The sequence below is a fragment of the Artemia franciscana genome, chromosome 4 (assembly GCF_032884065.1).
Source record: "Artemia franciscana chromosome 4, ASM3288406v1, whole genome shotgun sequence".
Lineage (NCBI taxonomy): Eukaryota > Metazoa > Arthropoda > Branchiopoda > Anostraca > Artemiidae > Artemia > Artemia franciscana.
In genome coordinates this window covers 54,130,361-54,147,870 of record NC_088866.1, presented here as the reverse complement: position 1 = coordinate 54,147,870, position 17,510 = coordinate 54,130,361, and the positions used below count along the sequence as shown (strand labels likewise).

Genomic DNA, 17,510 nt, shown 5'->3' with positions numbered 1-17,510 from the left:
CGGGAGAGGCTGCACTTTCTATATTGAACGGTGGAAATCTACTGACAATCTTGACAGTTACCAGCACCGAGTTTTTCAGCAGAAAATAGCAACGTCTACAAATTTTTATCCATCCCCAAGATTTACCTCCTGCGTCAGCAGCAGCGAAATTTCACTGTTTTCGAACCTATCCTCAAGTACAAGATTGGATCGGGCTTCAGAGCACTGCCATTGACCCTAAGAATTGGGGGTGGAAACTCCAGAACGGCATGCTGCACCCTATCCTTACGGATCTTCCAGCGGCACCAAAGAAAATTCTCACAGTCGTGAGGTAATCCTGTGATAGTGACTAGCGCAGTTGCCATCGAAATAGCATCGAATACAACATTGCTTGCGAACCTTGCAAAGGAACTAGTTGGTCTAATAATCAGGTCCAAATCGAAGATGAAGAACACATGTGATTAATCAAATAAATGTGATGATTCTCTAATCCCTTTGCAATTTCAAATTACCTGTGATTTTTTGGTCAAATTAAAATCAACGATTTACCTAGTTGTGAGAAGTTACTTATCAGATTCTAATAATTAGGGATGGTCATGTTTAGGGTGGGGGGGGAGGTGGGTAAATTGACGTGCACGACTTTTTCTCTGCATTAGCAGTCCAATTTTTTCTGTATGGATTCAACTTCGCGTAATGTTGTTCTCAGACCTATATCGACGCCTATATGAGTCGGAAGGGAGGGTGTAACTGAACATGAGCGTTCAAAACAAAAACAAAGTGCATATTCGTGATCTACGTACCAAATTTACCTGTTAACGATTTTCTATACGTGCCAATTAAGTTGTTTTTTAAAAAGTCGTCATTTTAGAAGAAAAGACAAAAAACCGTCAATTTCAACTCGTCCGATTATTTATATGTAAAGAATTCTTTTTGGGTTTGAATGGTCCTTACCTTATACCTTAGATCTTCCTGTGCCTCTATAGGTGCCCAGGGCGCCGACGAAGAATCTCCAGCGGTCTCTGAAACTTGCGACTGCGACGATGTCTTCCCACTCCGGCTGTACTGAGGCGTGAAGGTACCACAGGTCGTTGTTGTAGGTACGACAGAGTGTATTTTCGGGTCTTCCTCTGCGACGGGTGCCTTCGGGTAATCAGAAAAATGTAGATTTGAGGATTCTGGAATCATCCGTGTGCAACACGCGTCCAAGGTAGCTCCACCTACGCCTCCGTATGGTCTCAATGAGGGGCGGTTGGCCTGTGATATTTCTAATGTGCTTGTTCGTTTCCTTCTGGGTCCAGTGGATGCTAAGAAGTCTACGTAAGCGCATTTTTTCAAAAGACTCAATTCTCCTCTCTTGGTCTTGGTTGAAATGACACGTTCCAGATACATAGAGGAGGATGGGCAGGACGTTGCTATTGAATAGGCGGAGCTTAAGCCGAAGAGAGAAAGTACTCGACCTCCAAAATTTTTTGAGCCTGTTGAAGGTGCTACTAGCCTGTCCAATTCGGGCGATGACTTCTTTGGCTGTGGATCCTGTGTTCTCGATGGTGCTGCCAAGATATTTGAAATGGACCAAATGTTCCACATCGTTATCACCACATTTGATGTTCATAGGTGAATCGCTAGTTGGTATGCCTTTGGTTTTGCTGGCGTTGATGTTGAGTCCAAAACCTTCTGTTTTTATTGAATTCTCGTGAGCAGCACTTGAAGCAGTGATTTGCAGTTTTCGAAGATAGCAATATCGTCAGTAGAATCTGGGTCACTCAGCAGGCGATCAATTAGGCGTAACCCAGTTGAGTCGACGCTGCTTAATACGAAGTCGATGATGACTGCGAACAGTAGTGGAGATAGCACGCACCCTTGTTTCACCCCGGAGAGTTTGGGAAATTTAAATGAATTTCTTCGCTACCATAGTGGCGAAGAAAGCTTCCAGAGAGACTGGCACTCTAATGAGTCGAACGCCATTTTAAAGTCTATGAAGATCATGTAGAGTTTATTGCGCCATTCGCAGCTCTCCTCCTTGAGCATTCGCAGGGTGAATATGAGGTTTGTACAAGAGTGGAAGCCATGCTGTTCACCTCGTAGGTATTCATCTAGGTGACGTTGTATTCGGGACAGGACAACGTGGGACAACAGTTTGCCAGGAATCGAGAGCAGGCTGATGCCTCGCCAGTTGCTACAGAGCGTGGCAACGCCCATTTGGAGGAGTTTCACAAGCGTACTGTGGCGCACTTATGAGGGTAATTATGATGTTTTCCAGATGGCTCCGAAAAAGTCTTTCCAATATGTAACACAGGTGTCCATGAAGCCTTTCTGCCATGATGCGGTCGTCTCCTGGAGATATGCCGTTTTTCAGCTTTTTGACTACCTTCAGAATTTCGTCTTCAGTCGGGGGCTCGGTTTTAATGTCTAGCGAGATGTGAGGATTTTCGGGGATGGAGATTGGCTCGTTCGGGGGTGGTCTGTTCAGAATTTCGTCGAAGTGGTTGCCCCAAAAATTTTCTTCTCTTCGGGACTGGTACCCAGCATGCTGTTTTCGTCCTTCACCGGACAATCAATGACTCTCTTCTTCCCGGTAATTCTTAGCAGCTTCTTCAGCTTTCACGGCCTATGCTTCGTAGAAGTGGCGTTTGTCTCGGTGCGTACGAGAGAGAGAGAGAGAGAGAGAGAGAGAGAGAGAGAGAGAGAGAGAGAGAGAGAAAGAGATAGAGAGAGAGAGAAACCCACTGGCCTTACAGCTATATTTCCCACTAATACAAGCAATCTTTGACTAGCCAATCCTGAAGTCAAAATTTTTTGAGTAGCCAATCTTCGGCCTGGAGTCGAAAACTAGCCGTGAACGAAAAGAACGTCAATTAAACTGAAAAGTTAAGAGATACTGCGTTTCGAATCGCAAAAGCTGAAATACACGAATCAACTTAAGAAAAAACTACGTTTTGAAGAATTTACCCAGGACTGTACCTCAGCATTAAACCAATAAATACAGAAAATTCTGAGCAAAAAACAATAGAACTGGGGTTTGAGACACCATTAAATGTTTTTCTTTATGCGTATTTATACGGCCACAAGAATTTTGGCCTTATAATGCGAAATCCGGTTGGACTTTGCTCGGTGGCCTACCGCAAAAAATCGTACCTCGGACAGACGACATCCCAGGAGGAAGAATGACAGCTTTGGACTCTGGTTAAAATTTGTTTTTATGGAGGAATAAATAAAATAAGGTGACCAAAATTTGGACATTGGTAAAATTTAATGCAATGTAGTCCGAATAAGGCGAAAAATTATTGGTAAATTTTCTGATTAGCTGAAAATTGAGGCTAAAAAATTGACATACTTTTGGAATCAGAATTTTATTTTGAATGCAAACATGAAATTCATTTGCATCGTAAATGAACCCCCCCTCCTCTAATGGCCCGATACATAGCTAGAATTTAATACATGTACTAGGGCCATATCCAGGATTTTTCGGGGGGAGGGGGGAGAGTTAAAAAAAATTTCAGGCGGGAGGTTACAAAACACTTCATTAAACACATAACAAAAATCATATTCATTTTTGTTACGGTTTTTATGAGTTGGACAGATTTTGGAGGGGGAGCATTCAACCTCCCCCCCTCTCTGGATACGGTCTTAATATGCACTGATTTTGGATACTTCACTCTTTTCTTCAAATAGATTTAACTACTAGTGCTACTGAAAACTCACAGCAGCATCAATCTGTCAGAGGTCAACAAAGCTACAAACACCCCTCCTACATCCCAAGATAATCAAATTCTCCCTCTTTACACCATCCCAAGAAGTTTCAGTTTCCCTTAAATCTTTCCCAGCGCTCTCTTCCCGCCCCTTTCGGGGATGAGCTGCTTTTTGTTTGGGAGACGATCTTCGGCAATTTGTCATCCTTCATCCATAGAACGTGTCCTAGTCATCTTAACATTTCTCTCATTATAGCCCAATAGCAGGCGGAATAGAACCGCTTGTTGTGTCTTACTATAACAGGCAGAATAGAAGAGCATTTCTTATAGCTTACTGTTGGATATACGGTTAGTCAGACGGATATACCCCGAACAATTTCTCTGGAAAGCATCTAACAAATACTCCTCCGTCTTTCAGAGCGTCCCCGTCTCAGAACCATACTTGATTTCTGTCATCACTGCTTTCAATATTCTAATCTTGGTTCTAAGACTTATCTACTATTCTTAAAAATACGCAGCGTGGTAAAATAGAAGAGTGGGTAGTATATGTCAATCGCTCAAAGTTCTAATCCCTCCAAAGTCATGCATCAGCTGAAAAGAAAGATCACACTCGGCAATAGACGTCAAAAACCTAAACGATGTTTTTAAATTAAAAGCTAATTACCAAGCTTTACCATAATCTAAACATTCATTTACTGAAAATTTGTCAAAGCACACATCTAATGCATATAATTTGTGATGACACGCCCCCTTAACCCATGATTGGCTGCAGATGATAACACAGCATAGTTAGGCCTATCTGTGCAGGAAATTTTTGCACCTAGTTATCGAACTTTAACTGTCGTTTTCACATACATCGTTCAAAAAAAAGATAAATAAATAAATAAAGTGGTCGGCCGGATGGATTCACATGTACAGCGAAACGTAATAGGAGTCAACCTCCCAACTGCATGATTTGCAATGCAAAGATGAGCAATCCTAGTCTACTACCGACAGAACTAAAAAAAAAATTCTTAAGCTTCATGAACCAGAAGTAAGTACAGTATATTAAAAACCTGGAATGTCAAGGGGAAAAGAGAAATTTAGGGAATTATGTGGAAACCGCCAAAAAAAAAATAGAATTTGGCAGAAAGAATTACTTACCATGTTTATATATTTGCCGATTATTTAGGTGTTTAGCGTGCACCAATGGCTGATAAAATTGCAGTTTCGGATCATTTTGCTTAAAGAGATTAAACAATTTAAATGGAAGTGAAAAACTTTACTAATTAAAATTCTTGTACATACATCTGTTCAAGAATGTACACAAAAGAGGCGAAGAGATAGGTAAAATTAGTTAAAATTTCACTGGTTGATAAATTAACAATTTTTTACAAATAATAATGAACACACAAACGGACTAGTCCTAAAATCCTGGGACTGAAATTCATTTTTTTTTTTATTTATTTCTCTTCAAATAATAAATAAAACAGAAATAGAACAACAGCATATACACGGTTCAAATATAAACAGCAAATGTAAACAAAGTTCAAAATGAAAAGAAAAAAGAATTGAAAAAAAGTACTTTGACAGTAAGAATTTCGCTTAAACCGAATAGTCGAAAGAGGATACGAACACAATTAAACACGCCCGCATTTAAGGCCGCATACGGAAATTTGGGTGAGGAATATTTGCGTTTCTTTCAGGTAGGAGATAGCGGTAATTTTCAAAGTACGAAAAATTATACGAAATATACGAAAAAATTAGGGCCGTGATCGCACAAGCCCTATTCCCTTCCCCAAAACTGATCTTTTTAATAACAAAAAAGTAGGCATACAAAAGTAGGCATGTATCTTGTTTAAATAAGCATCATATAAAGATTTCCAATTGGTATTTTTGAAGTATAAAAAAGCCTGCGACTAATTGTCAATAGACAATTTTTCTTAGTATTTCAATTTTACAACAAAACTGAAAAATTTCCAAGAAAAAACAATAAATTTCAAATTCCCCAAGATATAAGCCACGTCTCTACTGTGGGTAACTTTGCTCAGTGTTCGTCCATGGCAATTTCCGCTCCACTATTAGAAAATATTGGTGGGTTCTTTAGCCCTGATTCTTCTAATGGTGCTCCAAAAAGTTTTCTTCTCAAAAAGGCCGGGTATACCATGGGTATACCTTCGCTGTACCATGGCGGAAAGGCTGTTACCATTTTCCAATTCCCAATAATGCAGAGTAGGGCAAAATACTTTTTTTTTAAATTTAGCCCTGGCGATTTTTTTCCCCGTTGAAGTACCCATGAAGATATTTTGTCAATTAAATACCAAAAGAAAAATATAAAAATTCAAAATACAGAGGGGAGCTCAAATTTTGGAAGGTACCCCCTGGCTCGTTTATTGAGGTGCTTGAACAGGAGAACTAGCATCCAAGAGTCTTACAATCAAAACACACACAATATCGGTAACAAAACCTCCAAATAACTCAAAATTTCCAGTTCCTGCTTTAGGTAAGGGTTTATCCTAAGAAGCAAAAAAAGAAGTTGCATAAAAATTGTGGAAGAATTAGTGAGACTTCATTGAGGGGGGGGGGGTAGCAAATATCATTAAGGAAGCGTCTAAATTCCCAACCTGCGATAAAAGGACAACTGGTAAGCTACCGAAAAGTTGCTCACAACTTTTATAGCCCGTATAGCTACGTAAATGTCAATCTGAATAGTTCAGATTATATAAAGTTTCTATTGGCTAAAGGTCAGCTACGCAGTTTTTCATAAAGGGAAAAGTAAATCTCAATTATCTAGTTAATCATGCTATTCAATTGTCACTTTCCTTGAAACCGACGAAGGAGCCTGGAAATTTAAAAAAGTTTCTTAGAATCTCAAAATAATACTTTTAGGAACAAATAAATTAAATTCATATTTCCACTACATAATTTTTATAGGTTTTGTTTATTTTAGTTAGGCACTGAAGGTGGACCCAGAATAACAGGCCCAAGCATCCCCATTCTTTCTTTCTTTTCTATTCAACCCAGGGCAGGGGTTCCGTTGATTTTGTGTTGATGCCGATTGGTCGTTTTGTTTCTCCGCCAATTAGATAATTATTCTGAGGGAACAGAAACTGAAAAATGTCTAAAAAAAGACATATTCAAACCAAAATTCTGGTACAAATACAACTCCCGGTTTTACTTGTGCCCTCCACCGAGAAATTGTCTTAATAGTGCCCTTGACTAACCACATCTCATTTTGTGACTACATTACAGTGAACTGTCAATTCACTTTATGTAAGTAATGGCTAGCAGAGTCATCAAATCTGAAAATACCTTTCTTTTAGGTATTTTCATGGGAAAAATAACAAACTTTACTCCCTCCTCCTCCAGAGTTACAGCTTCCTCTCCATCCCCCTTAATTGTCGTAAATTGACACCACAGATGGTTAGCACTGATAAAATTGATCATAACGGAATTGATTAATTTAGTAGTCCCGGTAGTAAAATAAGTCTTATTCTTAACAATCGAGCTTAGTGCCAGTATACCCATGATATGAAACTAATTTGCGGTTATGATAGACGAGATGCGTATATTCTTTTTATGTGTGTATGTTGCCAAACACCACCGAAAAAACCGCTTATTTGGAAAATTCAAAAATTGAAATTTTGGCTATATTTAAGTGAATTAACGCTTTTAAATAACTTGCAATTGATTAGAGAGTGTCCTTAGTATGTCTCAAATGTCTACCAAGTTCATTTTTTTTCATTTTTAACAAATTCAGTCTAAAGAATAATCGCCTTTTTTTTCTACTATGGACATGCAAATAAAGGTTAAGATGTAAAGATTAAACTAATTAAATTCGGTATATTTAAAACTTAATTTTCCCTATTGAAACGCAAATTTACGAAAAATATAAAGAACATAACTTTATGAGTATGCTTAATGATTATATAAAACAAAATTTAAAGTTTACACCAAAATAAAAGTAAGAAAAATAACTTCAAAATCGTTTTGGGAAATGATTGTTTAATCAGATACTTTCCGAAAAGCTCTTAGTTGGCCTATTACAAACAGGCAACATCTCAGAGTTTTTGCTATATATAAAAAAAACGAAAAAATGAAGTCACTCAAACATTAAGTTCAAAAATATTCAAAATGAAGCTTTTATATTTTTATCTAAGGGATTTGCACCGAGGATAAGCATGCAATTCGGCTGTTCTATTCAAATTCACCGTATGAAATGATGCACAATTGATTTCACTCAAAACTTAAATCACTGACACTTTTCATATGTTTAACTCCGATCGAAACAAATTCATTCATAAAAAGAGTTCAAGGTTTCTCAACCGCTTGAAAAAACCAATCGGCAAACTTTTTCAACTGCTCCGACGCGGAAAGAGATTCCACCTGCAATCGCTTGTTTTCGTCTTGAAGTCGTTTTACTTGATCTTCAAGGGTTGTCCGACGAACTTCTTCATTCCGCAATCGCGACACGAGACAATTTACATGAGTTCGCAATTCGCTCACTTGCTTTTCTACTTCGAAACCTGAGCCACCTGACAAATCCGAAACTGGACTAGAAAATGAAAAATCAAGTTTAGTTAATATTAAAAATTAACTAGAAATAGTTATATAATGTGTAAAATAATTATAAAATATACAATGCACAATCATAAATTGATACATTCAAGTTAATTGTTAATTCATATAATTATCTTAGTACGCGTAGTTAATGACCCTTTAAGGCATTTAATAAGGCTGAATAAATTACGACAAAGACCACACTGTCTCAATTAATCTAAGATAGTGACATTTTTTATCCCTAAATGAATATTTCGGCTCTATATCAAGGGGCCGTCCTCAGTATCCAAGGGCAATCGTAACTTCGAGGAAGTTCCACCAGAACACTAGTTGACTAAACGAGTAGTCCTAGTGAGATTTAAAGACTTAGGACAAACCCTTTGAGATTTAAGACAGATCGCAGCTAAAAACTGTCACAGAGTTGAAATAGAAAATTAATATTTACGCACATACTTCATCGGAAAAAAGGATGAATTTCTTTGAGAATATGAAGTGTCTTAGATTCTTTTAGGGGCCTTCCTTCCAGCTTATACCATCCATTAATTACTTACAATTTCTCATAGTGCCACTAAAACCAGCTTCACAAACCCTTTGAAATTTAGCAGGAATTACAGCTGAAAATTATCCCAGTTGCACCAGAAAATTGATCTTTTTGTACATATTCCATCAGAAAAAGGACGTATTTTCTCTGAGAATATGAAATGCTCGGATTTTTTTAGAGCCCCCCCCCCCCCAACTAACACTATCCAATAATTACTTACAATTTCCCATAATGTAGGCACTAAATATGGCTTCACAAACCCTTTGAGATTTAGAAGAAATTTAAGCTGAAAATTATTTCAGAGTCGTACCAGAAAATTGATTCATTTTGTACATACTCCATAATAAAAAGGATGCATTTTCTCTGAGAATACGAAATGCTCAGATATTTTTAGCGTCCCTCCCCTAACTAATACCATCCAACAATTGCTTGAAATTTTCCTGAGAGTAGCAAATTCAGCTAAAATAAGCTTTACAAACCCTTTGAGATTTAGGGTAAATTGCAGCAGAAAATTATACCACAGTTGCACCAGAAAACTCATCTTTTTTTAAATACTCCATCGAAAAAAGTACGTATTTTGCTTGACAATATGAAATGTTTCAGGTTCTTTCAGGTCCGTTGATTTTTGAATCAACTTGGCCTAAGTGACGAAGGACTTGAGAGCCTAATAAGAGTAAAGCCAAGACCGATAGTCTCTGTGACAGGACAAGCTGGCAAAACTTTTTCAAAGATGTATAAAAATGATTACTTCTACTTCTTAATGGTAGACTATAATCCTTGGGCAGAACTAAGGCAGGTTCCACCAAATAACGTCATTCAATATCAAATCCCATAATTACTTTTAGTTTTCTATAGTATAGAGACACACATGAGCTGCAAAAACCCTTTGAGATTTAGGCCAAATTGCAGCTGAAAATTATTCCAAAAGAGCACCAGAAAATTGATCTTTTCGTACATACTCATATATCAGTAAAAGGATGTATTTTCTCTGAGAATATGAAATGCTCAGATTTTGTTAAGATCCCTCCCTCCAGTTACTGCCGGAGGGATCCTAACTGCAAGGATTAGATTTTTGATCAGTTAAAATTCATTTTTATGCAGGGGTTCTGTAGGAAATTCCTCTATGAAAAACATGTAATTTATTTCGAGAAATACTAGTCAGTAAAAAAGAACCATTGGACAGAAACTTCAACATACATCAGAAAACCACTCTCACTACTTATCATATAATTTCCCAGTGAATACATTCAAAATGGCTTCAAGCCCTAAGATTTAGGACAACTTTTCTTTTAACATCTTTTGTACTTGGTCCATAAGAAAAAGGTAGCATTTTGTTTTTGGAAATATCAAATGTTTCAGATTTTGTTTGGAACAAAATTAAGCCCACCTCCTATCACAAAACAATGTTATTAAATACAGTCAAAAGGGCCTATTGGCCCATTAAATTTATTTGCACACAGCGTTTTGGTGGGAAATTTATCTGTGAAAAATGTATAATTTACTTCGAAATATATAATGTCAAATATGAAGGTCTAAGATGCCGTTAGAGACACAAAATTAAGCCTCCTTCCCCTGGAAAAACAACATTTCATCAAATAAGACTGTTAAAACTACTGAGCTAGAACACTTTCGCTCCATTAAAATTTATTTTTATGCAAGGATTTTGGAGGAAATCCTTCACCAATCAATCTATAATTCATTTCGAAAGATACCACATTTTTAATGGGGGTTTTCATCCGTCTATGTTATTTGCAGAAGAAATTTAACCACTTTTTCTTTAACGTTATGGTTCAAATTCTCGCTTTCGAATGCCAAGATGTTAGCCGATAAAATTTTACTAGCAACATAATGTTAGCAGACCTTAATTTGTTATGATTCATATTAATTAAACTATGTTCAGAATTCTTTCTGTTTTTATTAACAATAAAACGAATCAATGCTTCTAATTAAAGAATAATGTGGACGTAAAAACACACACACAAAACACAACAAGGAACCAATTTAATCTCTTTGATAAGTATAAACTGATATCAAAATTTTCACTACATAGCATTGGCAAAAAAAAAAACACATCTATAACCATACTTCTGGAGAAGATTGGAAAATTTCGCATTTTGCAAGGGGGTGCAGACTTTCAGAAATCCCGTACACCAGGTGGCGCGTGCCAAACGGTTGACAAGCGCAGCAGGGACTGTACCACGCATGGCAGAATTATGCAGCACATATGGCGTTCCTAAATGAACACTAGGTAACGGATCAAGGCTGTACCGGGAGGGGGGTTAATGGTTTTAACCCCTCATCCCCCCAAAAAAAATTTTGTCCGGCTCGTAAAAAAGTACCAACAATGCATTTAAACTGATTTTGGTGCTTTTTGTAAAGACTGTTTTGAAAAATTATGCATGTTTTTTCATATTTTCATCTGGTTTTATTTGCAAATAGAAACACAGTGTGTTCTAAGAAATAGTTTATTTCCCGAAATATGATATCTTCTCTTCTCAAACATAGAGATAGCTGAAACTTAAATAGAAATAGCGAAAGATTAATGGTGTCAATCGGAGGGAGACATTTTCCCCTCCCAGTTTTGTAAACTACTTTTTTTGGTATATCCATTGTAAAATTGACACAACAGCAAAAATTTCCCCTCTTTTTAAAAAAATACACTTGACATCCCCCCGGACCTCACTTTCGCGAACTGAGACCACTACTCAAGAATCTTGGCTTAATTTGTTCAGAATAAAGAAGCTAGAACTACTTTATTTCCAGTTTTATTTTTAGTTTTCTCGTTTTTATCGTAAGTTGAGTTTTATCTTCATTCTACTTTTTTGTTTTGCTGCATTCGGCTAGTTATATAGCCAAAATTTTCAATTTAGCTGAGTTTCTTAAAGGATTTACAGTCTTAAAATTAAATCCTTACTGTATTATCTTCTTTATTGTTTTTACTACAAGCAAAGCTTCGGTCCATTACAGTGTGGCCCATTACAAGCAAAGGTTCTTGGGCCTAGTAATTTCTGTACTTTTGTAATAGTTTATCTTTTAATATTAATAAATTGATTGATTGATCTTCACCACTATTTATATTTTTTTGAAACATACAGTCTTTTGAATTCCCGCAGCCAATCAGGGACATGAGCAAACAATCCATCATAAATCGTGAAATATTTTCACGTAATGAAAGAAAAAGATTAGTTAAAGAATACTATCAATATCAAAGGTAATATCTTGGCTTCAAGTATTCAGCACAGCTGTCTTATTCGATCTTCAGATTTATTATAATGCAGATTTACAGCCGTTCAAATCATTGCATATAACTCAGCAGAACAATAACAGGATTGTCAGAACTATACGACAAATTTTCGGAGCTGCAACAGAGCAACAAGATTTTTCATAAATAAAAATTTCATTGAGAAGCAATTACAGCACGATGACAACAAATACCATTCGTTTTCTATTACTTTTCATTAGTTTTCGTCTAAAAATCCTCCATAAATAAAGAAATCCGTTCCAGACATGCAAAAAGGGGGAGGAGGGGAGAGGTTGTGGCCCTAATCACTCCCCATAAAATTCCCACGTAACAAAGATTTTTTTTTTTTGGCGGGGGGGGGGCTGTTTTAAACAAGGATTTTTTCAGGGGGGGGGGGGTTACACAGAAGAGTTAGACACACGAGTTAGACGGATACGGCCTTGAATGGAGGGGGGAGTTAACATTCTTGTTGTTTTTCCGACGTTTATCAATACAAATACGAAAAAAATGTTTTCTCAAATTTTTTTGAGAGGGTGTAATAACACTAAAATATGGGTACTCATTACCCTCCAGGGGACATACTGCACTAAATGCTATACAATACCTTATCCAAGGGGGGAGGGTCATGATTTGAAAAACCCCTGAAATTTTGTCCAACCCGTAAAGACGTAAAAAAAAAATACATGCGATTAAATTGTTGATGAATTTTTTATACCTCCCCGTCGACAAAAATCCTGGATACATCCTTGATGTATCCAGATAAACACAATTGATTAACATACTTGATGTAATGTGATAAACACATTACAGTCATAATTGTGGATAAATTCAAATTACGCACGACACAACGTTAATAATATATCCAGTCCGCAGCTTGTCGAGCTGAACAATGTTCAAACTCCAAGCATAAAATTTGCGATTCACCAATGGGAGGTAAGTTTTAAAGCATTTTTTTTAAAATTAGAACATACAGAAACTTGCAACAGTTTTCCCATCAATAAGATGAATTCAGTAAACGACACTAAGACATGACTTTCATAGGCAGTAGTTGAGACAAAATCAGTGCTGACACAAGCTCTTGGAAGCAATTCCTTGTCATTTCAAATGTCTACTTTCACAGTACAAGTACTACTACTACTACTACTAATAACTCACTGCAGCACCAAGCCGCCTGAGGCCAACACAGCTACGCACGCTCCTCCTCCAACCTAATCTATTTAAAGCCTCCCTCTTTACACCCTCCCAGGAAGTTCCCATTTCCTTTAAATCCTTATTTATGACATCCTCCCAACCCAGACAAGGACGACCTGCTTTCCGTGTAGCCCCAGACGGTTGGCCAAAAAGGACAATCTTCGATGCAATCCTGGGCCCATCTTGGTCACAACATGGTTTTCAGCACTTGGCGATGCTCTTCTATCAACAAGAGTCGAAATCCTGCACAGACAGTCCCAAGCCTATTACCTCCGACTCATTATATATTCATGCCTACAAATATTATGCTACTACGGGGAGGCAGCCCATAGTAGATAAATTAGCTAGGAAGAGGTTTTTCAGCCCGAAAACGCCCATCAAAACAAACCAAGCCCAGAAAATTATCCAATAATCAGAATCCCGTACGAGTGCTGTGTTGTTTACTAGGCTATAATTTCCTCGAGGGGCGCCACTCCTCAAGTGGGAAAAATTGACCGCAAGTCCTTCATAAATTTGAGCACTTTTAACGACAGGGTAGCTATGTTCGGGGAATAGCCTACTGTAAATCCATAACCAGGCCTATAACTAGTCCTATTACTGCACAAACTTCAGAAGAGTGATAAAACCACCAAAAATATTTGCTTTCTGAGCTCAGAGCATCACAACATATCCCGGTTATTATCAATATGAAAACTCCTATCATGGTTTCAGCGGTAGCTACAATTAAGTAAAGGATGAACCACGGCCCATAGTAACAAAAAAAAAAAAAAAACTTTGAAAGATTACCATTTCCAGCTGATTCTGGAATGATATCTATTATCTGAATTAGTCTCAATAGTAAAACGGTATTCTGAAAACAAATTTAAGGGAATTAAAAAAAAAAAAACTGAAACCAAGACCGCATCCAGGAGGCGGTAGAAGGTTTGGCTCCCCGAAACGTTTGTCCAACTAGTAAAAGACAACAAAATACATATAAACAAATTTTTGATGCGTTTTTAATTTGTTCGTACCACCCCCTTACCCGAAAAAATAGCCCCCTGAACAAAAATCCTGGATACAGCCCTGCCTGAAACCTCTAAAAATAGCGTCGTATCGAAACAAAAAGTACGCCATTAGAATCACCTTGGCCAAAAACCCTGTGCAGGAAACTAACAGTTTCTTGGCTAAAACAACAAGGAAAATCACTCTTTTTGCATGGGGGGAGCGCTGATGTGACCTTCTTTTTCCACTGCTAGAGGGACACTGGAACATCATAAAGAACTATTTAATAACTCGTTGTAAAAGAAATTATTATAACTGCATACTTTTGTAACTGAAAAAACACAATATCTAAAATAAAATCAATTTTTAACAAAAAAAATATGCATCTTCGTCTACAAGATGACAAATGACGTAATAATCGTGGGCTACAAATATATGTGCATACAAAACAGACGTTTTGATAATTTTTGATTCACAAAGCCCCAATATAGACGAGTAATAACATGAAGGCCGGATTTTTTTTGGTTCATCTAGTCAAAACGGCGAAAATCGTTGGTCAAATTAGCTAATACGACTATTTTTTTGTTATTGAGTTATAATTTGCCTCTTTTTTACCCAACTAAGATATTTTTTCAAAATTCAAATAATCAAATACAGTTTTTACTAGTCGAATTACAGAGAGTACGAGGTATTCAATTTCTCAACCGTAAATTAAAGAGCAAATTCTACAAAAAAAAGTTGTTTGATCCCACTTACTAGGGCTATAATGAAAAAAAAGACTGAAATGGCTCTGCTACGTTTTGCAGATGACAGATGACTACTCAAAATTGTACTTTTCGGTAATCCTTCATGGACTAAAGAACAAGAGCTAAGAGCTCATATGGCACTTGTGACGAGGTCGGAAGAGCCAAGAGCGAAGAGCTCATATGGTATGAGCTCTAGCAAAATTCTAAGAATCAATAGATTGCTTTAAAAGGAAAATCAGAGGCTTAATGCCAGTCGGGATTTAAAATAAGAGCTCTAAGTCACGAGGTGCATCTAAATATCAAAATTCATTAAGATCCGATCACCCACTTGTAAGTTAAAAATATCTCAATTTTTCTAATTTTTCCTCTCCCTTCAGCCCCCCAGATGGTCGAATCGGGGAAAACGACTTTATCAGGTCAATTTGTACAGCTCCCTGACACGCCTACCAATTTTCATCATCCTAGCACGTCCAGAAGCACCAAACTCGCCAAAGCGCTGAACCCCACCACCTAACTCCCCCAAAGAGAGTGGATCCAGTCCGGTTGCGTCAATCACGTATCTACGACATTTATAAGCGTTTTCAAAGATTTCCGGTTTCCCCCTCCAACTCCCCCATATATCAACAGATCTGGTCGGGATTTGAAATAAGAGCTCTGAGAAATAAGTTCCTTCGAAATTAATTAAGAATTAATTTCTTAATTAATTAATTAAGAAAATAATATTAAGATCCGGTCACCCGTTTTTAAGTTAAAAATACGTCAATTTTTCTAATTTTTCTAAATTAACAACCCCCAGCTCCCCCAAAGAGAACCGATCCGTACCAATTATGTCAATCTCGTATCTATAACTTGTGCTTATTCTTCCCACCAAGTTTCATCCTGATCTCTCCTCTCTAAGCGTTTTCCAAGATTTCGGGTTTCCAATATATCTGTTTCCCCCTCCAACCCCCTATGTCCCCGCACTGATTCGAATTAAAAATAGAGCATCTGAGACATAAGATTCTTCTTATGTCTCTTCTGTCTTCTTATGTACAGAGCATCTGTCTTCTTATGTATATATATCAAGTTTCATTAAGATCCGATCACCCATTCGCAAGATACCTCGATTTTCACGTTTTCCAAGAATTTCAGTTTCCGCCTCCAACTCCCTTCAATGTCACTGGATCTGGTCGGGATTTAAAATGAGAGTTCTAAAGCACAAGATCCTTCTAGATATCAAATTTCATTAAGATCTGATCATCTGTTCGTAAGTTACAAATACCTCATTTTTTCCTAATTTTTCCAAATTACTCCCCCCCCCCAACTCCACCACAGAGAGCATATCCGGTCTGGTTATGTCAGTCACCTATATAGGACTTGTGCTTATTCTTTCCACCAAGTTTCATCCTGATCCCTCCGCTTTAAGCGTTTTCCAAGATTTCTGCCCCCCCCCCCTAATGACACTGGATCCAGTCGGCATTTAAAATAAGAGATCTGAGTTCCGAGTTCCTTCTAAATATGAAATATCATTAAGATACGATCACTCTTTCGTAACTTCAAAATACCTCACTTTTCTAATTCTTTAGAATTAATCCTCCCCCCAACTCCCCCAAAGAGAACGGATCCGTTCCGGTTATGTCAATCACGTATCTAGGACTTGTGCTTATTTTCCCACAAAGTTTCATCCCGATCCCTCCACTCTAAGCGTTTTCCAAAATTTTAGGTTCCCCCTCAATTCTCCCAAATGTCACCGTATCCGGTCGGGATTTAAAATGAGAGCTCTGAGACACGATATCCTTCCAAAATTCAAATTTCATTAAGATCCAATCACTCCTTCGTAAGTTAAAAATACCTCATTTTTTCTAATTTTTCAGAATTACAACTCCCCCCCCCCAACTCCCCGAAACAGAACAGGTCCATTCTGGTTATGTCAATAGCGTATCCAGGACTTCTGCTTATTTTTTACCACCAAGTTTCATCCCGATCCTTCCACTCTAAGCGTTTTCCAAGATTTTAGGCCCCCCTCCAGCTCCCCCCTAATCTAACCGGATCTGGTCGGGATTTAAAATAGGAGCTCTGAGACACGACATCCTTCCAAAAATCAAATTTCATTAAGATCCCATCACCCGTTCGTAAGTTAAAAATACTTCATTTTTTCTATTTTACCGAATTAACCCCCCCCCCCCCCCCGCAGATGGTCAAATCGGGAAAATAACTATTTCTAATTTAATCTGGTCCGGTCCTTGATACGTTTGCCGAATTTCATCGTCCTAGCTTACCTGGAAATGCCTAAAGTAGCAAAACCAATATATATGAAACAAATATAAAACATAAAACAAATATATATATATATATATATATATATATATATATATATATATATATATATATATATATATATATATATATATATATATATATATATATATATATATATATATATATATATATATATATATATATATATATATATATATATATATATATATATATATATATACCATTTACTATAAAAATTACTATAGCGGCCAAACTTTGTTCAGAAGCAAATGTAGTTTAAAAATATACATTTTGTGCAACAAATTAATTTGCTTCGTTGAAGTAAAGTAGACTAATATTTTCTA

General features: G+C 37.1%; 1 protein-coding gene across 1 annotated transcript in view; it reads right to left on the bottom strand.

The window, feature by feature from the left end:
- Window positions 1-4,908: 4,908 nt before the first annotated feature.
- Window positions 4,909-17,510, bottom strand: part of LOC136026600 (signal-induced proliferation-associated 1-like protein 2) — a gene marked incomplete in the record, with an annotated part of 213,523 nt that continues 200,921 nt past the window's right edge. Inside the window, 1 exon segment of the mRNA XM_065703317.1 lies at window positions 4,909-8,202. Within this exon segment, the coding sequence (XP_065559389.1) occupies window positions 7,959-8,202 (244 nt within the window).